Source organism: Mixophyes fleayi, chromosome 3 (genome assembly GCF_038048845.1).
Source record: "Mixophyes fleayi isolate aMixFle1 chromosome 3, aMixFle1.hap1, whole genome shotgun sequence".
Lineage (NCBI taxonomy): Eukaryota > Metazoa > Chordata > Amphibia > Anura > Limnodynastidae > Mixophyes > Mixophyes fleayi.
The window spans coordinates 312,825,710-312,848,353 of record NC_134404.1 but is presented as its reverse complement, the minus strand read 5'-3'; the positions used below and the strand labels follow the sequence as shown (position 1 = coordinate 312,848,353).

Below are 22,644 nucleotides of genomic sequence, written 5' to 3'. Positions count from 1 at the left end.
TTGTTCTAAAAAAAAACAAAAACCCTTCTATTAGTTTTTCTGCCTGTCAATAGTTTGTTTTTCTACTTTTTCTGAGCAAATGATACAGAGAATAATGTACCTTCTACTGTGAAACATAAGAATATTAAAAGTCACTAAGGCTTTCCGTGACCATATATGAGTGCTTTTATAAATGTTATGGGATGCAACAATTGCGAATATACTTTTTAATTTACAGTAGGATTCATACCAATGCGAAACAAAACAAGTTACTTGAATTAAGAAGTGCTTCTCATAACAAGATGTTTTGCCATCACTGACTGTTGTGTGTTCCAGCACGGAACACTTTCACAATGAGCCAAATGACATCACTAAGCATCCCAATGCAAGTGATGATATCATTGCTCACTGAAAGCACTGACATTTTACAGGAATGGCTACATATATTAATAAGCAAAAGTGAGTACTTTTTTGCATTTTTTAAAATTTGAGCACAGAAGGAAACAAAAAAAACCCCAAGATTACACAAAATTAAACATACACTTCTTTATTTACACAATATCAGAAAAAAAAAGGGATATATGCAGTAAAATATTTAAACCAGAATGTGTCAAACAATTGATCAAATCAAGATTTTGACCCACATGAGAAGTGTGAAAGTCTATGGTCTTTTTATTGGGATCTTTTCCCTCTCTGAGACTTTAAGGGGGGGGGGGGGGGGGGTTAACCTTTTTTTTTGTGTTATACATGACAGCGTTAAAACTCCCCTTCACTCCCCTAAAATCTCGCAAACACAATGTTTACCTCGAGGGGGCAGTGTTCCCTCTTTCAATTGAATTGCACGATTTTCCCCGCTGCACTAACTCAAAACGGTAGCTATTGTCGTAAAAAGCGGGAGAATTTTTTTTTTTTTTTATGCTGCGGAGAATAAATAAAAACACCCTTCTCCCTAATCTAGTAACCCCTAAAGGTTACTAGATTAGGGACATGTGAGGAGGTCCAAGGGGCATGTGGGGGTAAGTGAAGGAGTGTGTGTGGCATTTGAGGGCATTTTATGGCGATGGGTGGTTTGACAGGCATGTGGGGGCATTTTGAGATGCGTGGTGTGGGGATGCAGAGGTCACACTAGGGCAGTTTTTTCTTTACAAAATTAAAGGCAATGGCCAGCCGCACATGAGACCACCGATAGTTGTCCATCACTGCACTAGAGGGCTGACACAGAGGAAACTGAAGGCAAGGATGAATCTTCTGGCACACAGTAAACAGAAAATATTAGACACATGATGCAAACCAGCTTCGCTGTCAAAATTATGGTCTATCAGACATGAAACCTCTGGTACTAAAAGCTTTACGCCATGATTTGGCACATTCTGGTTTAAATGATACTACCCCACATATTCCTCTTTCTGCATTGCGGAGGTAAAGAATGTGTGGATGTGTGTATGCATGTGCAGAAGCCCTTCCTTCTAAACCTCAGAAGATACATGCTAACTTAGAGGGTATATAACAGTACCCTGCTTGGCAATTGTTTCTCCAGGCTACCTGGGGTAACCTCTCATAATAGTGGAGTATTTGAGTTGACCATCCTACCCTGCCATCTTCACAAAGTCACTGTTAATTATGAACTGCAAAAGTGCAAAACTACAGCACAATTGCTCTTTGATGAGGCTATGCACAAATTTAAATGCAATATCGACATCTGTGAGTATACAAATGTTTAAATCACGTTACGGAATCTGTTCAGAAGTGTTACTATTTGAGCATAGAACAGGCACTTAAATTCACCTACTTTTGCACCAACATACAAAAATTCAATTTTATTTGTGGAGCTAGATTTAAGTAAGACAAAGGGACGGAGAGGCCACATTTATGCTTTGTGGGAGGGGACGCAGTCTTTTACTTTCTGCAGAATGACTATATTTTTTTTCAGTTTCGCCCTATACTTTTAGTGGGAGATATTTTACACCTCTGGCTGCAGTTCTATGGAAAAGTTGCATTTCTAGGTGAACTTCAACCAATGTAATAAAAATCTACAAACACAGAAAAGTGAAATGTTACAAAGACAGTCCCCTCACTCAAGATTAAATGTAAGCTAAACCGAATAGTATTTTAAAACTAAAACAGAAAATTTGAAATGAATAAAGGTACTGACCCTAAAGAGTTAGTAGGTGTGAGTTTGAAGTTACTAATACCACCTTTCATACCGAGGCGTGGACCCAGGAATAACCCAGTTAGTGTGTCGGTATGAATGAGTCAACCCGGGTCATGCAACCCTGGCTGTGACCAGGGTTATTCCTGTGTTGGAGCCGAATACGCTGCGCTATGAAAGGTATTCCCAGGTTATCCTACCCAGGTTCTGTTAAAAGCAGTTCATTTGACTCTGCTATGTCATCTACACGAGTCTGTGCTGTCCTCTTTTAATGACAACTTGAAAATGCAGGGCAGACACAGGTCCAGTGTGAAAAACAGCAACCAGGGATATACCCAGGACCAAAGTAGCAACACGGGTTGAAAGCGTGTTCATTATCCCATGTCTGACCGGGGATTTTGGTGAGAAAGGGGTATTAGTCACTATTGTCAACATGAGCATTTTCAAGTGTATTAAAGAGTGTCATACAATATTGTGCATATTTATACATTGGGAACTGAACTGAGACGACAAAACAAAAGCTCCATTTCCACTCGGCCACAAAAAATTGCAGCATGCACTAAAAACTGAAAAAAGCTAAAGCGTCTATTGTTCCTAAGTCAATAACAATCCATTAATTCTGGGCTGGTTTGGATAAGTTAGATGTTGTTTTGAAAATAAATCACAATATTTAGATATCATTACATATAAATGGACTTTAAAATGAGGCCAATAACATGGTGATAGGATAGATTAAGCTCTTAGGAAATAGACAAAATCATCTAAGGATCCGATACAAGACGATTTGGCATTGCTTCAACTGAATCCCAGGTAAGGGAGCTCATCACACAGTAAGCTCAGTCATCAATTGAAAAACAAAAAAAGACCCAGATTTCAAATGAAATAGATGGTTACACTGCTTATAGTGAACGTCAGTTGAACAGAATTAACTAAAACTAAACAGTAAAATTAAATAAAACACTGGTGTTGCAGCCAAGATTAGCACAGGATGTTCCTTATTATAGACCGGGGCAACCTGTGGCTCTCCAGGTGTTGTGAAACTACAAACCACAGCATGCTTTGCCAGTTCATAGCGGGCAGGTTATGCTGGGACTTGTAGTTTCACAATACCTCAGAATCCACAGGTTGGCCAGGCCTGTCCTATTAATATTGCTGCCACCAAAATAGAGTATAAGCAACAGAGGGGTCCTGACTTGAGGCTCAGTATTCTGGTTGGACATGGCACCACAGATGTTGGTATAGGGCTGTTATGTACTGTATTTGGTAGGTATTCAAAACTGGATCTTTTTGCCATAGTGCATCTACCATACTGCATTTTTTGGTTGTACATTTCAATCAAACTACATTCTTATTGTGTTACTTGCTATGCTAAATTTGACCAAAGAATTTACACTGCAGGCGAAAGATTTAGTTTACTGCATCTCTCAGTTATTTGAGATAAACATGTTTTGTTTTTTTGTAAACAAAGACATTAAAATGATATATGCTGCTCTGTTTATGCTAAAGTGTACAAGTCATATTCTAAAGTGTATTCTTAAATCACTGAAAGATAGTAATACATTGGGTGAATATTATTGTGATGAGCTCAGGAGTAAAACACTTTGGAATCATTGGTGGGACTAGTATGAAAGTGAAACACGAAATAAAGATTTAGAAAGAATCTTAGCCAAAAAAGAAGAGGGCACAGAGCTGTGTTAACCTATGATGTGAATGGTGTTTGCTAATCTCCTATACTGAGGTTCTGCTACTGTAACATTAACAAGTATGTTGCTGGCAGAGGAGACTCTGCAGGGACTCACTTCCTCCTCTGCACTTGGACAGCTTTGAACACCTCCTCTCTCTTCAGCACCACGTAGTCGCCGTCGTTGATCAGTTGGCCAGGGGCAGTCACGGAATCCGCCATGGTGACTACAGACAGCACGACTCAGTCTCCGCTCTCACACCCGCACACCCCACGTGTGACACGCGCACACTACTTCCGGGGTTCCCAGTGCCAGGCCAGAGGAGTCGATCGTAGAGAATATCAAACATCCTGACACCTCGGTTCTCATTATACCGTCCTCATGTTACCTATCTGACCCTACTCCGAGTGCCTGACACTGATAATAAGTCGCCGTGGTTACTGTAACCTTAAAACGAATGTATTTAGGGTATAGGTAGAATAATCTGATGTAAACAAGGCCGCGTTGCTATGGCGACCAGGACAGCTCCCGGAAGTGACGTCACATGGGCGCTAAACTAGAACTGGAGAACTTAGTGGAAGGTAAGGTGGAAGTTTCCCACTATTATCTACATCCACTATGTAACCAATGGTGCTTTGTTTAGATTGTTTTATTTGTATAGCACTAAAAGTTTATTATTGAGGTCACTTGTTTATTTACCACAATGGGTTCCAACCAGTGTGCCAGGACACATTTGTGTGTTGTGCATTTGTGATATCAAAACTCTAGAAAATAAGTGAAATGTCACCAAGGGATCTTAAGTAATCAGTGGTGGAAGTGGGCTGGTATATAGTGGTATGACATGCCGCCACTGTCTTTATTGTAAAACTATCAAATTCCATTCACTTACATATTCTATACCACCTCCTCTAAGTTTCCCCTACAACCACTTAATATAATTATAATTAAACAAGTTAACAAATTAAACAATTTGTTGTATTTCATCCTTCGTATTGCATTATATTACATTACAACATTTTAACACTGCCGTGTCAGGAACAAAATAATCGTGGTAACTGTGGATACGTATGTCACTGTTTGGAAACTTGAGAACCATAAATTACTGTTGTTTATTAATCGTTAAACAGAGGCTTTTAGCTAGAGAAGGGTCTACTATATAACTACCCATACTGCTTGTGGCTGGATCATGTGGAAATAACTTATTGTAGATGTTTATTTAAATTAGGGGCGCAGAGTGCCGCTATATATATTTGCAAATCTACTGATTTTTGATATTGTGTTGTATTTCTGTATTGGAAATGTATTGATTTCTTTAGGAGGAAATTTGTTTTTGTAAGTTCTCATCATGCTAATTAAGTCTTTTCATCTCAGAAGTGACCAACATATCTTTTTAGTCTGAATGCACAGCAGGTCGTTACCTTTCTCTCCTATGTAGTTTATTCATTCTGTATCTTAGAACCTGTCTGAATAATGCAACCAGCAAGTAATTTAGGAACTCACAGATTGATGTGAATTTTGTAAAGTTAAATGCAAGATTAGAGAATATATTATATTCTGATGGAAAACATTCATTGTAATACATCAGACATTGTGGTGCCAGCTTGGAAGGGGACTTTGTTACCACCTGCCAACGTGTGTCAGAATCTGTATAAAAAAAAGCCCTGTTTGACCATGTTATGTTATTATTCCAACTGTACTTCTGGGTGATCACTAGTACTAATAAACCAGTGGCAGCCAAATTCTGCTACATCTATTGCGTAGTTGGCATTCTCAAGTCGGCTAGTTGCAGGTGACACCAGTAGGAATGATCAGTAACAGTCGGTTACTGACGGTGAGAAAGAAACCCAGATAAACTGTGCAGGAAGGACATTCTTTTATCCTTCTTCTACCAACATAAATAATAAGAAATAAGCCCATCCAGTCACAGTGCTTATATAAGGAGTACAAAAAAGTATAATTTTTGGTGCTTCTGTATCATGCACAACAAACATACTGACAGAAAACACAACAATAATATAATGAGGTGGCAATTTACAGCAGCTAAACACACAGACAATACATATACAATAGATGTAGGTTGGGTGCTGTATATTTTTAATGCAAACTATTTTAATATAGCAAGGTGTAAAATATATATCCAGGTGGAGGATCTCTGACATTTAAATATGCAATGCAGCTTTCAAATGGCCACACCAGGCAATTATGTAGCCAGACTGATTTGCCCATTTTACAAGTGAGACCATTGTAATGGACCATGTCCAAAATTATTGCGGACAAGACCAGAGTGCATATTGCACCCTTTCTACAGCAAATCTAAATAGTTTTGTGGGCTTTTTGCTTCACTTTAAACTACGTATGTATGTTTCTGAATCTGTCTCTGCATTATAGTTTTCATTAAAAAAATATTTTCTTTTTAAAAATAAATTGGTAGTATAAGTGGCGTAACTACAGCGGGTGTGGTTGCTTTGGGGCCCAAAGGTGCTCTCAAAAGAACAGAGCCTCTCACAGAAGATGCCTCTGCTGTGCATGCACCTGTCCATCATGCTAAAAAGAAGCCCCCAATCTGCAGAGCATGGGGCCTGGGAGGCTTGATCAACATTGCGAAGCCCCATTGCAAAATTTTGGTACACACTGTCCCACCCTTGGGTAGTATGATGTGGGTAGATTTGTTATAATGTTGAATAGCAAAATGTAATTCTAGTTTGTAAGGGGTGATCTATCCAGAATCTTGAATTTGTACCCTGAAATCTGGAATTTGTCTAGCTGCTTTGTATGACAGTGCTGTCAAACTTTTTCTAAAGCATGATGGGTAATATGATCACTATGCCATAAATACTAGAGCCTTATAACTTGATAATGACACAGGGAAGACCCACAATCTGCACTGCCCTGACCATGAAACGATGTCAGTAAACTATACATACTACCTGAAACAACATTAGTTCTTTACAGTTAACGTAAGCCTGTGTGTTCATTGACTTTAATATTGCATGTAATAAGGAGTACATAAAAGTTTCAACCTGCTAACAGGACTGAATCGTCCTTGTGCAGCACATTCATTTATCTTTTCTTCTCTTCTGCCTTTTTATTTAAAAAGAGCAGTATTTTCTTGTGTGTGAGTCATAGATAACATTATGGAATGAGTCAGACCTGGAGAGGAGGATGGAGAGGTGGCGGAGGAGGAAATCAATATTCAGGGGGATGGAGAGGTCGCCCCTGGAAGCAGAGAGGCAACAGAAGCGGACAGAGTGGAAACTGGAACAAAAATACTGTTCCTAATCCATCAAGTAAGTGAAAAATCTTGAAAACAAGGATTTAAAAAAAAAACAAAAAAAAAAAAACCCCCCCCCACAAAAAAGCATTTTATTTAAAATTGAATATAATTGTACCTTGTAATGGATCCCACAAGACTTTTTACCTACTGAAATAATTTACAAAGGCTAATTATGTTTAGATTTATATGAAGATAAAATTTGAAGCATACTAATTAAATTCAAACTGAGCCTTATGTAAGTTTAATTAAAATATGTGTTCTAGAGACTGCTGAAGAAGATTTCCATTTATAGGCGTCTGCATCTAGCGCTCAGACATGACCATACTATAGTCGCAGCTGCAGGAAGTCATGGCAGACTGTATGTGTCCTTAGCTACCTTGAAGCAGAGATGGAGCAGCATTAGCAGTGAAAGGGTTAATACTCAGAAGTTGGTTAATATTAAAAAAAACAAAACCACAGGGATAATATTAGGAACACAATCTTCAGTAGACAAATATTTAAAACCTTGGACTATCTCTAAAAATTAGGGACAGTTTAGCGGCCGTGCTACATATGTATATAGAGCTACCGTCTCATAATGACGCGGATATCTTTAAATAATAGAGTGCGTTGACAAGTGTCACTTCATGGCCACATGGTTTGAAAGATAGGCGTAACCTAGTCTGTCATTTTACTAGAAGCCTAGTATACTCATTACTTAGTTTGATCTATAATAGTTGTAATGGCTCATAGATTGTTTTCTATGAATTCCAGGATTTTTAATGTACTTTGCCAGTAGTTTAAATTGTGTATTGAATGCTGGGCCAACATAGAACACAAATTAGTGATAAATAATGTAAACTAACGATGGAAAAAAATAAATCTACATGTAATTTAGTACAGATATATTCTACAAAATTGTGCTATGGAAATGTTTCTTTTCCAGTACTTACAATATTGGAAATAAATTCATATTTATCTATCAAATGTGTTTGTTTAGAATTTGGGTGCTGATCATTCCAAATGTGTTTTATTGAAATACACATTCATGTAAGCCACGCGTGACAATTTTGTATAACATAGCAAGACAGTGTTGGAAAATGAGTTTAGGAGCCAACAGTTGTGTATGAAAGAAAATGTTGGTGCACACTGTGTAATGTGCAAAATTGTTATGGGTGGTTGTGTCCTATAAACTTACCTGGCATGATGCAGCAGTGCCCGACAAATGATCCCAGTACTGTTTAGAATATATCAGTAGTGCCCAGCATGTATTGGCAATGCCTAATACATCAACTCAGCATGCCCAGAATGAACCAGCAAAGCGTGACCTGTATCCAGCAGTGCTCAGCATGTATTTGCATTACACAACATATTTGGCAATCATGTAATTGTAGTGTCACACAGATTTATCCAGCAGAACCTGTTTGGTACCTGCAAATGGCTACTATATTTAGCCACATGTGCCTGCAGTGACCATTACATTTACCAACCTATGTCCGCTTTGTTTCAGCAGGAACACATTTATCCTCCTGTTAACCACCCAGCTTGTTGTTCCTGGCAGCTTTGCCCACCTGTGGTGCCCAGCATGTGCCTGGAGTGGTCAGGCTATATTACCAGATGCCTAATGCCTCTCCCTAGGCTCTGCTTGGATTGCCTTAAGCCATTAGTAGTTTTCAGTACAATGTCATACCAAACACAGTAGTTGCTATTAGTAGCTAGGGACACTGTAAGCAGAGAAGGGGGGAATCGCATAGTTTCATGCTTCATCATCCCACAGTGAGTTCCGAACACATTTATTAAAGCTTCCTCTTGTCCAGGCTGTAAGGTCTTGCACCTGGTACAGACAGGAAGTCACTGCAGGTTGGTATTGGCAATGGTATTCAATTATCAAATAATAAGCGCACGGGACACTATATCAGTAGTAATAGATCTATGCACACATATTACAATATCCACATGACACACAATAAAAACATGTTTATGCTCCTTTGATGTGTTTGTATGGCACTCAGCAGTGAAAATGAAGTAGGAGTTCTTACCCTATTTTTTCCCTGAGTATGCATTGTACTTGGTCCTCCTGGTTGTTTCCTGCTGTTTTGCCCGTTAATGGTGCTCCTCTGAAAGATAGATTCTTCAGTATTCACTCAACATTCACTCGGTGTGACCTCCTCTGTCTGGAGGTTCCTGGAAAACAAGTGGAACGCATACTACTTCCTGCTAGTATGGAAGCCTGAATAGATCAAAACACCTTAGTGTAGCCTGTTACCAACGCGTTTTGTCAAATAACTTTATTGATATTTAAAAAAAAAAAAAAAATTGCATGATTGCAATACTAAAACAATAGATCAAGAGTTATAATTCTCCTTTGTCATATTAAATTAGTGTGCATAGATACAAATAAAAAACAAAATCAAAAAAGATATAAAATAGTATATATGGTATTGTGTTTGGTCCCTGGATCTGGTCCAGCTGCTAGTGTGTATATTTTTGTTGATATAGCAAATGGAATTTGTCCGGACTTTAAAATGCATAATCTGCATCATTTTAAAACTCCATCTAGAACAAGTTGAATTATGAACTTTGCATAGTGTTAAATCAAGCAAGTGTTAAAGATTGAATACAGTGAGATACTCAGGCCCTTGTCAGAAGCACCATGAAAACTGATGGTAGCTAACTTTGCAAACACATCAGTATCACCTACACTGGGCCTATCTGTGCTGCCTTGTCATTGATATGTATGTCATTATTTGTCAGTATCAGAAAATCCCTATTGTGGAACAGTCCAACTAAAGTGTTTGTTGTATCGGAACTCTTTTTACGCTAATCTCAAACTTTAGCTGAGCGCACAGTGGATGTATTGCACCACTCCGTAGCTTGCTCTCAGCATCTTGTACTTTCTCTGTAAAATAATATTTTTTTCCCAAACTTTCTATGGTAGATTTAGGGTTAATTTGCACATATGATTAGCTGTGAAGTCTTTGCATGGTTCTATGTTTTAACAGTACAGCATTAAAAATCATTGAAAACTGATGGCCTCACTGATTACTGATCCATATGACCACAGCTTGTAAATAACACAGTTTGACATAGGTAAAAGTGAATTTCATTGATAATTAAGCTTTTGCCCTACCATAGTTTTCCTTGTCCTGTAATTTAACTTACTCCAGAACATCATCCCCTTTTGAACCTAAAGGTATTGGCATACAGGTGCTTTGTACGTGGCATATAACAGGCCCAGGAACATTGCTTATATGTATAGAGTATATCGGCTCTAGTGTAATACAATCCCAAGGTTTACACTGCCTGCTCTGAGCAGACTAAAGCCAGCAGAGTAACGCCGGGTATGCTGAAGATGACGGGAGACCGACCGGACCCTGTGATCGCCGGACCCCAAATCAGTAATTTTTTGGGATGACGCAAAACTTGATATTCCTCCCAAAACTGAATTTTCTTGTGTGGATGGAATTATCTTTTAAGCCCTTCTTTAGATCTTGCTTCAAGTCTACTGCTTATCACACATGGTTTATGTCGCTGTTTTGTATGATAAATTGTGATCTTGTTCCTATGCTAAAATACATTTTAGTATATAAGATGCAGTATTTCCAAAATTCTTCAATATAAATGAAACGATATGAACAATAACTAATTTTCCAGGTTTTTCTGATGCCTGTGCTAGGCCTCGATTAACCCAGACTACGCTGGATAAGTACATTCCGTACAAGGGCTGGAAGCTTTACTTCTCTGAAGGTACAGTGTGCAACGTGAGAGATGTACAAGTAATAGCTCACACATTACCATATGATGAAGGATAGGGAGCACTGATGCCATCTAGATTCCTTTATTTTCAGTGCGCTATCCATCATCCTCTGTCTATATTCCTCCTCTGTGTTTCATCAAATACATTTTACAGAGCCGCATTTTTCAATTTGTGCTCATGATTACTGGTGTCAGAAGTCAGGGAAAAAACACCAACAACATATAGAATAGATCTGATACCGGTCATGTGTTTAACCCTGACACTGTCAAATGGGATATTAATCTCTGGAAGAAAAGGTTACATTAACCACAGTTTATCTTTAAATCTGGTAGGCCTCTTGTAAGGATTGTGCTTTGTGCAGCTGAATACACATGAGCTGATCAGGCTGAATGTATTGTTGGGATTGTCAGATGAAGAGAAGAGAAATGTGTTCGTATTAAGAACATCCCTTGGTCTTGTTTGTATTCCAGTTGTAATTCGCTGCACAGGGCACGCAGGTTGCGGTCCTATTAGCCAGTTGCCAGTGTAGTGAGAGAAGGGTCAGACGGTCCGGGTCAAGCAAATCGGGATGCAAGGTACAAAAGGAGAATCCAGGAGGGTAGTCAAACAAGCCAAGGTCGCAGGAACAAAGTAGGACTTGCAGATAGCAGGATGGTCGACAAGCCTGGTCACAGCAGGAGAGCAGATACACAGGAGGATGGTCAAGGAAGCCGGGTCACAACAGTGAAAACACTCACAGGATAGCTATAGGCAGAAACCTGTTACTCTGGCACCCTAATGGCGCCAGAGCCAGGTTTAAATAGGAGCAGGGATTGGAGGGCTGATTCAGGCACGCAGAGTGCCGATAATAGCAACGGGACGGACCTGGGTGCATGCGCCAGACGGAGCTGGGGGCGCGGCTTCCCTGTTACTATGCAACAGGGCGTCCGTCTCCGCCAAGCGGAAGAGCAGCGGGGACGGCACCTGACAGGCAATATGATAGGATAGAATTGGAATTTTTATTTTTGTGTAACACGTCTGGTAATATTGTACTCGCATATAAGTTTTGGAAAAAGTTTCGATGGCATTTGACGACTGGAACCCTATTTTTGTAGACCTTTTATTTATCGCCTAAATTTAGCCTCACAACCGGGTTCATATTTATCCACCTATTTTATGTTGATGTCATTTCGAAAATGGAAAAACATATTCACAAAACACAAAAAAGGATTAAGTTTATTTTTAAAAGTTGACACCTTTTGAGGTCGCCAATCGTGTTACTGATGTGACTGGTAAACTAACTTGTCAAAGTTGTAGAATTTCCAGTGTATGAAACGTGGCTGTAGAACACTGGGGAGACACACTTCAGGTTTTTTTTTATCCCTAGTGGAATTGATATTCTACTGTCCCATATTTGGGACTATGATCTAAGCAGAGCTCAGTTCTTTCTTTAATGAACTATTGCCCCATTGTAAAATTAGCTGTGTCCAAGCAACATTGCTATGTCGTACATATGCTCCCTCAAATATAACTAGACTCAGGACACATGTTTTTCTTATCCTGTTTTGTGCCCCTTTATATATAGTTATAACTAGGACACCATACATGAATATAAAATAAGAGTCTTGTCAAATAAAATACAGTACTGGCTCTATACCACCAAATTGCTTACTGCAAGGGATATTCTATTAATGCAGGTAGAAATTCAGTTATATGCCAGACTTGGTTAAATGGGCGTTTTTACCCATACACCAAACTGGACGCACAATCACTGTGTGCTGTAGCACATATTTTCTAAATTTCAATATGATAAGAACATGTTTCATATACTAAAGTTGAGTGTTACATAAAGCTTAAATTCTTATAGTTAACAATGCACAATTTTACTCTTTACATTGTATATTAGCTTACAGCGACAATTCTCCGTTTGTGATGAAAGTTCAAGCCTTTGAGAAGTTCTTTATAAAGCACATAGAATTGTATGATAAGGTAAGTAAACCTTGGTTTATCTTCCTTTTCAGAACTCTGTGTTCACATCTCTTTAACACAAACTACATTATTGCTAATTTTTATTAGTTTATTGAAACAGAACCACCATGACTAGTGCAAAATCCTCTTTTTTGGCAGTGCATCTCGATTTGCATAAGTGCAACTAGGTTTCCTCTAAAGAGCGTGGTTTTGTGGAGCAAGATTGCAACATTTACAGAGGAGCAGAAATTGGCTACAGTAAAGGCTTCCCTTGCTAAGTGATGAATATGTTGCTCCTTGTTTCGCAGAGCAAAAATCATTTTGATGAGTGAGATAAAGGTTTAGAGAGGGTGCATTAGTAGGAGCATTCCATGGTGTGTGAGAGGAGCACAGCCATTTCCATTCTGCATAGAGACCTGAATTTTGCACCAGAGATGCGACAGATCGGGGTCTCATCGTATATTTTCGATAGGATACAAAAAAAACCTAAAAAACACGGAAGTGCCAGTTCTAATGTCCCCTCACTGACTTTTTTTTTTTTTTATTATAACAATTTTTATTAGAAAACTTTCCAATTACATAGTGGTATCTGACAAACAGTATCCAATCAAGATATATCCAATGACATGAATGTGCTACAGATGTTTGAACAATATCTTGTTTACAAACTTTGGTGATCAATGTTCACTCACTTTATATATATTTAGATCTTCATGTCATAAGATTAATGAAGATCAGCCTAAAAAGTTATAAGTTGTGACACTGATTTGATGGGCGTGTAGAAGTGAGTCTAGTGGTAATAGAGATATATTGGCATGTCACATAAGAAAATTGGAAGTATTCATTTAGGTAGAATAAAACATATAGCACAAAATAATAACAACAACAACAGGCGACCGTAGACATCACATGAGCTTATAATATAGTGGTCAGTGGTGTCCATGTCCCTCCATCTCCTCCATATGATATGGATCCAAAAATCAAGTGTAAATGAGGAGGGGGGGGGTGGGCACGAGAAATGAGGGGGGGGGGGGGGTCAGAAGGTTGCACCCACACACAAAACCCCACATATTCAATATTAGACACATTATTTCCACTGACTTTTTTAAGCCATAATTGAGGTTAAACTAAGCAGTATTTTGGTATGATAAGAGAAAAGTTTGGTATATTTAAAGGGTAGTACCAGAGCCGTAACTTAGAATTCTAGTGCCTGGGGCGAGAAAGACAAATGCCGCCCCCCTAGCCCTCATTTTTAACCAAATGAACCTAAAATATTTCTAAATTGCGCCTCCCTATAGCGTTGCGCCCTGGGCGGTCGCCCCTGTCACACAGCCCTAATTACGGCCCTGGGTAGTACTAAGGTGGTTAGACTTTGATGTCACATTTTCATTTTTGCACAATGCACCTTTTCAGATTATTCAGCCTCCTCAGAAACCTATGTGCACTTCTAGTGAGCGAACACCTTGCAGTGCACTGAAAAGACCATCTAGGTGTGCGCCATGTCTGGCGAGCTTCATAAATGGATTCCAGTGGCAGTACTGCATACCATTAAATTCCTATTATCAAGTATATGTTCATTTGTGGTTGAAACATGAATTAATCTGTGTCTTTAGTGTACTGTACTTATTCATTTTAAGGCAGAAGTAAACCTGCTCTTTTTCACAGGATGAAATTGAAAGAAAAGGCAGCATACTTGTGGACTATAAGGAACTCCTGCAAGATAATGAACTTATGGCATCTGTTCCCCTCTCTACTGAGCTGAGAGAGATGCCTGAAAAGATATTTGATTGTATGGGGCTAGCAATACACCAGGTGAGTGTAACTACCTTACTATGACTATATTCGCCTACTGGCAATTAAAGTTTAACATTGAAGTTGTACTGCAAAACAATGCTGATCATGCCTTTATGGATAGTTTCTAAATTATAATGTACATTTTAGTGTACCAGGTCTACATAAACACCTTGTTGTGCTCTACTTGGCATAGGTCAGTGCACTTGGTAATCCCTGCAGGTGGTGTGAGATGGGCATTTTGGATACTAGAATTCTTGTGCTACAAATGTGTTAGCGTTCAATTGCTACCATATGCCAGGGGAGAGCATTTCCCCTTCACTTTCACTTTTCTCTCATTGGGTTTCTTGGCAAATGGACAGACTTTATTTGCAAATACTAATGCATTGTGGACAGCACATAACTCATCATCATCACCATTTATTTATATAGCGCCACTGATTCCGCAGCGCTGTACAGAGAACTCGCTCACATCAGTCTTTGCCCCATTGGAGCTTACAGTCTAAATACACACACACACACACACACACACACACACACACACACACAGACAGAGAGACAGAGAGACAGACTAGGGTCAATTTTGACAGCAGCCAATCAACCTACCGGTATGTTTTTGGAGTGTGGGAGGAAACCGGAGCACCCGGAGGAAACCCACGCAAACACAGGGAGAACATACAAACTCCTCATAGATAAGGCCATGGTTGGGAATTGAACTCATGACCCCAGCGCTGTGAGGCAGAAGTGCTAATCACTTCGCCACTGTGTTATAATACTGGATATAAAGACATGTTTATCAGTCAACCTAGTTTTCCTGTATTCCCAAGCAATATTTATCAGTAACCGATACCTATATCAGGTTATATATGCTTCTATTATGCTTGCAGGTGTTAACCAAGGACCTTGAGAGACATGCAGTGGAATTACAGGAGCAGGAAGGCCTGCCCTTAGAGGAGGCTCCCATAGTCAATGTGCCGAACATACATGCTAGGTACTTACATACTTCCTACAATGTATAATAAGTACTATACTCCGTGTGATATTCATTCTGTGTTACTCTTTCTTAGGGTGTACAATTATGAGCCGCTGACCCCTCTAAAAAACCTCCGGGCCAATTTGTATGGAAAATATGTTGCTCTACGCGGCACAGTGGTTCGAGTCAGTAACATTAAACCACTATGCAACAAAATGGCCTTTTTATGCAACATGTGTGGTGATGTACAGAGCCTTCCCCTTCCAGATGGGAAGTACACCATTCCAACAAAGGTAATGTCGTGTCTCAGTTTACTCTACACAAGCTATTTTAAAAAACAAACAAACAAAGTAGTTGACAGTGAATCAGTCTTAGTCCAATATGAACCCCACGCAGCCCACCCGCCCATCTTCTGAGAAAAGGAAAGTAAAACTATTGGTACATCATCTCCTAAATTAACTGACTGCAGAGGTTATCTCCAATCATTTCACTTGTGTTAGTAAAGTGTTTCTGAACTCCTGTATTTGTCATGTTTTAGTAATAAATCAACAGTTTATCAAGTCACTTCCCTTTTCAGTAACTGTTATTAAGATGAAGTATTTTTAAGGTTCAGGGGGGTGGGGCAGGATGCTTGAAAGTTCTGCATGTCTGTTTAGGTTAAAATAAAAAGAAAAGAACCCAACTCAAAAATGTTTTCTCCCATACTGAGAAAATATGTATTTTTGCCTTAAATAGAAATTATCACTAATTTATTATTTTATTTTTCTCTATTTCATTCCCCTGGCTAACCTAAAAATTGATTGTGACAATTTACTGTACATTGCACTTTTGCTATAGAAAGTGTTTGCACTGTATTTGGCAAACAATAAATCAGTCATCATTTATATTTATACACACAAACAATTCAAATATCGAATTATTGTATAGGGCATTCAAGGTAAATTAAAGGGAAACATACCAGCCTAACAGTAGCATTACTAATATATATATATATATATATATATATATATATATATATATATATATATATATATATATATATATATTAGAAATGCTACTGTTAGGCTGGTTACCCATTACCTAAAATGCTACTAACACCGAATGTCAATCAGAATCCCGTTTGACATATGATAGTGACCAGCGATTTCATTTGAGATGGGGGAAGTGACGGTGGATGATACTCCAATGACCCCAATACGTTCATTTGTCCAGAAGACGCAGGCACAAGTGGGTATGGGGCCATTGGAAATAATAGGTTCATAAAAACTTTATATAAACTTTTTGACGGCAGTGGGTAAGTGGCTTAAACCAGTTTAAGTTGTAGATCAGTGTGTTTCATTGTGACAGTTGCTGTAATAAAGTAACAGTGAGAATAATATCAAGGATTTGGTGTTTCAGTGTCCAGTACCAGAATGCCGGGGGCGTTCATTTACAGCAAATCGAGGTTCTCCGCTAACGGTGACCGTGGACTGGCAGACCATCAAGTAAGTAGATAGTGGTTTATACAGATCTACAGCAGAGTATTAATAGGTGTTCTTCATCTGTTTTGCGTAGATTTTCTATCTTTGTACATGTCTGTTCTTTATGAAGGCTTACAGAGATCAAAGTACAGTAATAAAAGCATTGGAACAATACAGCTGTTAGTCATCATCATATACGTATTTTACTGCCTGTCTCCTATAATGTGGCCTCACTTGTATCTCAGACTTATACAGAGTGGCTTCTTCAATCATAAAAGCAGATATCAACCAGTATTTCCATTTGAAAGATATTGCGATAATACAATTATTTCCAAATGTACAGAGTTCATGGTGTTTATTAAGTGAGCTCTATTGAATCATCCAGGTGTTTTTTCTGTTCATCGATGAAAACAATATAGCCGCTTTTAAATGCAAAGCATCCATTCTTATCTATTGTTAGGATACTTGCATTGTATATTTGGTATTTCTTTGCTTAATATCCCATTCATATTTTGTTTCTATGAAGGTAACTAAAGAGTGTTCTTCACTGTGTGTCATGATTTGTTCCACTGCTGACGCAAACTAAATTATCCTAATTTTAATGGTTTTCTATTTTTATAAACATAACCCAGCCCTCTGCTTCCAAATAAACCTATTTTTATTTTACTTTCACTTAACAAAAAAGAAGATTTTTACTCACCACAAAATCGATTTCTCTTACTCCATTGGGGGACACTGCGAGACATTGGGGGACACTGCGAGACATTGGGGGACACTGCGAGACATTGGGGGGTATAGTAGTGGGTGTAGCAGTTTAGACACTTATTTACTTCTTTGATTTTCACTCTCCTCCCCTACTATGCCCCTCATCCCCTGTGGATACCTCAGTTTTGACTAACCAACCTTATGAGGAAAGGGGAGCCCCATACGGCAAAGAGCATAAGCATAACAATTCACACAACAGAACTATTTACAGAGCAAGGGAGGGTGCGCAGTGTCCCCCAATGGAGTAAGAGAAATCGATTTTATGGTAAGTAAAAATCTTCTTTTCTCTTTCCTACCATTGGGAGACACTGTGAGACATTGGGGACATACCAAAGCTGCCTCTAAGGGAGGGAGGGAATGCTCTGGAACGACTGCACGCAATACCTTGCGCCCAAAGCTTGCATCAGAGGATGCAAAGCCCTGCAATCTGTAGAATTTCGAGAATGTATGGGCAGATGACCATGTAGCCGCTCTGCGGAAGCCCCATGACGCGCCGCCCAAAAAGCGCCAACAGCTCTGGTAGAATGAGCCTTCAACAATATCGGGACAGGCAGATATGCCCGAGCATAGGCCAGTCTAATAGTGGAAGTGATCCAGCGGGCAAGAGACTGTTTGAAGCTGGTCAACCCCGCTTCTGAGCATCGTATAGAACAAAACACGGCCTCGGATCTACGAACCGAGGCCGTGCATATACATAACACCAAAGAGCACGAACCACAATCAGAAACATTAAATCATCCCTTGAAGTAGAGGGAACGCGGGGAAGGCGTAGGATGGAAAGCTGGGACCACAATCTCTTGATTTAAATGGAACCTGGACACAAGCTTTGAAACAAAAGAGGGTTTGGTGCGAAGGGCCGCTCTATTCTCGTGAAAAATCAGGAATGGAGAGGTGCAGCAGAGCGCTGCTAATTCAGACACTCTACGAGCTGACGAGATCGCTAAGAGGAATACCGTCTTCCAAGTGAGATGTCGTAAATACACTGAATCTAGAGGTTCAAATGGCGTATGTATTAGCGCATTAAGCACCAGGTTGAGGTCCAAAGGCTTTGCTGGATGAACAAAGGGGGGGCTGCACATGAAGGACCCCCTGCAAAAAGGTCTGAACATCCCTGACGACCGCCAGCTTCTGCTGAAAATAAATGAACAGCGCCGAGACCTGAACCTTAAGAGACCCCAGACGAAGCCCATTATCTAGGCCGGCCTGCAGGAAGGCTAACAGTCTAGGGAGACTACAGCTGGATGTGTGGAAACCCTGGCCCTCACACCAAAGAATATATGTATTCCAGACTCGATAATATATGGCTTAAGAGGACAATTTCCTGGCCTTGATCAGAGTACCAATATCCTCTGGTGAAAAAAAACCCTGACCTTGAGAATTAATGTCTCAATAGCCACGTCATTAAAGTTAGCCAATCTAAATCGTGGCAGAGAAGAGGACCTTGAACGAGAAGATCCGGTTGCATTGGCAGATGGAAGGGGGGATCCGTTACCAGTTTCAGAATGTCTGAAAACCATGCGTGGCCAATGGGGAGCTACCAGAATGGTGGGGACCCGCTCTCTTTTTAACTTTTTTAGTACCCGCGAAAGCATGGTTATCGGGGGAAACGGGTACACTAGCCGGAAGTGCCATGGAACTGTAATGGCATCCTTGAAAAGTGCTTAAGGGTCTCGAAACTTTGAACAGTACAGGGGCAGTTGATGGTTTAGTCTGGATGCCATGAGATCGATTTCTTAGCATGCCCCAATGTTCCACTAGGAAGGCGAAGACCCACTTGTTGAGAGACCATTCAGCCGGGTGAACCCTCTGCCTGCTGAGGAAGTCAGCCTCCCAATTCTCCACGCCTGAAATGTAAACGGCTGATATCTGGGGAACGTGGCGCTCCACCCATACCATGATCTTGGCTGTTTCCCGCATGGCCCCTACACTGCGAGTTCCCCCTTGGTGATTTAAATATGCCATGGCATTGTCTGACTGAATCTGAAGAGGTCTCCAACATACTGCCTACCGCAATGTAAACTGAACGGAGGGTCTGACCACACTTCTTATTCCTTAGTGAACCTGCTCCTGAGTCGGAATAGCCGAAGAGGAAGACAATAGTGCCACAGGGTGTCCACCCTAGGGGAAGCTTCCCATTTAATGGAGTTTTCTGGCGGAAGCGGGTAACAAGATCTATATTTACCCGGCATCATAAACTGCTTTTTTGGCCTTTGACATGCGTCAGATACCATCTCCATCATCTGAGAGGATGGTACTTGCTCTTTAGTTTTCTTAAACAGGGAGAACCCTGAAAGGGCCATGGGCTCGGGTTCAGCAAAACCTAAAGAATGTCTGATACCAAGAATAAGGTTATCTACATTCTAGGCGGGGAGGAATCTGCTGAACTGAGTGAGTCATCCTCCTGCAGATCAAAGTCTGCTTCACCTTTCTCTGAGGAATGGTCAGAATCCTGACCGTGGCCCTGAGATGCATTGGAAATTATTCTCTTGGCCCTGTGTGAAGCTGTGAGCAATATACACTGTAGAAGTTTGTATTTTAACATTTAGTAAAGTCTGAGAACTAAAGTCTGACTACAAAGAAGAAAAGGATCTTGCCAGGTTACAATACCAGGTAAATCCTAGTAAATACACCAATCCCAAGACACTGAATAATAGTCCTGATAGTGTAAACAGCCTAGTAAAGTAATGCAATGGATTGTCAACAATTACAATAAAGCTGCAACAATACCAGTAGAGGAGAGGCAGAGCAGAGGAACTGCGTGCAGCACGACAATCTCCGTGTTTCATAATGAAAGATGGCCCCTTCCGCACCAGGAAGTAGGGAGGACGTCCTTCCTAGAGCCCTCCCAAAAAATGGCTGCCCTCCTGAATCACTGGTTTCTTTGTCTGGCAAACAGCAATTGCAGTATCTAGAATGGGCGCAGTCTGCGCCTGGAAGCTCAGAAAGGGGAGAGAGTATGCACCAATGCAGAGTAAAGTGCCCAGGCTGCGTGTGCTCTTAGCGAGCGGATCGCCTCTTAATGAGCGCGATCACTGTCCCCGTTCTCTAGGGGAAAGGGGGGGGGGGGCATGCTGGCAGGTCCGTCGGGTGGGAAGGAGAGGCTGCTACAGCTTTACTCCTGCCCGACTAGCAACTTACAATGTGTGTCCTTGCACTATGGTGCCTGAAAATAAATGCTGCCTCTATGGCAGACTTACATTATGTCCCCCTGTTGCTCGTTAATCTAGGGGATGGACAGGCTGCCGGCAGAGGTGCCAGGTAACAGAGACCAGACTGCTGCTTACCTGTGCTGGAACCCAGAGTGAACAGAGCTGCAGTCTTATTCACTCCTCTGGGTCTTGAGTTTGATCCCTGCGCTGCACCTGTAAAGGTAAGTAAAATAAAAACATGAAAATCCTACAACTAATACAAGTATAGGTAGGAGCCTATACAGAAGTGTTCCTATCTCCTAGGCACTTAAAAAAAACTGAGGTATCCACAGGAGAGGAGGGGAATAGTAGGAGAGGAGAGTGAAGACCAAAGAAGTTGATAAGTGCCTAGACTCCTACACCCACTACTAGACCCCAATGTCTTGCAGTTTTCCCCAATGGTAGAAAAGAGAAAGTAATGTTTTTGTTTTGTGTATCACTGCAATGAAGAAGATATAAAAGTTTTCTATTTTTCATTTGGAGTATTGAGACATCTCCACTTGATAAATGATTAAAAGGTAATTAGACACACTTTTTTATTCTCAGGAATTGTTATATTATCAATGAAAATATTATTTTTATTTAATAATGTCTTTGGCATCAACCATAGTTTTGCTGTAAGCTATGTAATCTGTTATATGATTGTGCTTGCCGTTACAGAGTCCAAGAGTTGATGTCTGATGATCAGCGAGAAACTGGTAGAATTCCAAGAACAGTTGAGTGTGAACTGATTCAGGATTTAGTGGACAGTTGTGTCCCCGGAGATATGGTGACAATCAATGGAATTGTTAAAGTGTCTAACGTTAAAGATGGTATGTGCCACCTTTGTGGCTTCATACATGTAAAATATTTTTGTATTTCTTTTATATACATTATAGGTTTTTTTTGTTTTGTTTTTTTTATATCAAAATTCCTCACTAGCTTGATATTGAAGGATGAAAATCTATAAAATCTTGGCATACAGAGCTGATCAGGTGAAGCTTTTCATCCAGCACTCTCTCAATAGCATGTAGCCATCTGCGGGAGGCTGAAAACATCTCCATGCCTTAATGTCTGGCGGTTCTTTGCCAACTCACCCTTTTAGCTACTGGCACACCTTGATTATACATGTGTCAGAAATAAAAGGGATATATTGGAAACCTGGAAAAGGACTCGCCAATGGCCAAATTGCTACTAAGTTTAGAGGATGGTGTTGGTAAAAATAATTGAAAAGAATATCCATTTCTTCTTTTGAACACTGAGGAATACATGAAATATTCATGCTGTGTGAACGGTGCCTTTGGGAACAGTCGAGGGCTTTTATGAAAATGGAAGTCAGGAGCTGTATATCATAGCAACCGCTCAAATGGTTGCTTTCATTTTAGCAACTGCATTGAAAATAAATGACAATCTGGTTGCTATGGATTACAACACTTGTGCAGCAGTATAGAAAAAATGTCTCCCCTTGGTGCAAATGGGTGAAGAAAATAAATAGGTCTAACAGTAACATCCTTGAGTGTTTTTTTTAATTAATAAATCCTTTATGAATCTGTCCATCTCTTGATATCAAACACGAGTAAATACAGTGTATTCGCAGAGCTTACACTCATTTCCTTCATTTCTCTGTGGGGCGGAATTCTTAATTCAACATATGAGCTGCTCTTCATCATGCTATTGAGGAATATGTGGTTGATCACTATTTTTATTGATTTTAAGTGGCA

At 40.0% G+C, this 22,644-nt stretch overlaps 2 protein-coding genes across 4 annotated transcripts in view; one reads left to right on the top strand and one right to left on the bottom strand.

Annotated features, from left to right (window-relative positions):
* TRMT6 (tRNA methyltransferase 6 non-catalytic subunit) overlaps positions 1-4,304 on the bottom strand; it is a 35,566-nt gene extending 31,262 nt beyond the window's left edge. The window contains exon 1 of the mRNA XM_075204008.1: positions 3,928-4,304. Coding sequence (XP_075060109.1) covers positions 3,928-4,031 — 104 coding nt within the window. The 5' untranslated portion in view covers positions 4,032-4,304. The remainder of the gene's footprint in view (positions 1-3,927) is intronic.
* Positions 3,976-22,644, top strand: part of MCM8 (minichromosome maintenance 8 homologous recombination repair factor) — a 33,594-nt gene continuing 14,925 nt past the window's right edge. Inside the window, exons 1-9 of one of the 3 annotated variants that reach the window (XM_075204007.1) lie at positions 3,976-4,391; positions 6,908-7,097; positions 10,718-10,810; positions 12,706-12,788; positions 14,433-14,579; positions 15,446-15,549; positions 15,626-15,824; positions 16,930-17,015; positions 21,605-21,756. In XM_075204007.1, coding sequence (XP_075060108.1) covers positions 6,950-7,097; positions 10,718-10,810; positions 12,706-12,788; positions 14,433-14,579; positions 15,446-15,549; positions 15,626-15,824; positions 16,930-17,015; positions 21,605-21,756 — 1,012 coding nt within the window. In that variant the 5' untranslated portion in view covers positions 3,976-4,391; positions 6,908-6,949. The remainder of the gene's footprint in view (positions 4,392-6,907; positions 7,098-10,717; positions 10,811-12,705; positions 12,789-14,432; positions 14,580-15,445; positions 15,550-15,625; positions 15,825-16,929; positions 17,016-21,604; positions 21,757-22,644) is intronic. The other 2 variants (XM_075204006.1, XM_075204005.1) reach the window with 2 other exon arrangements.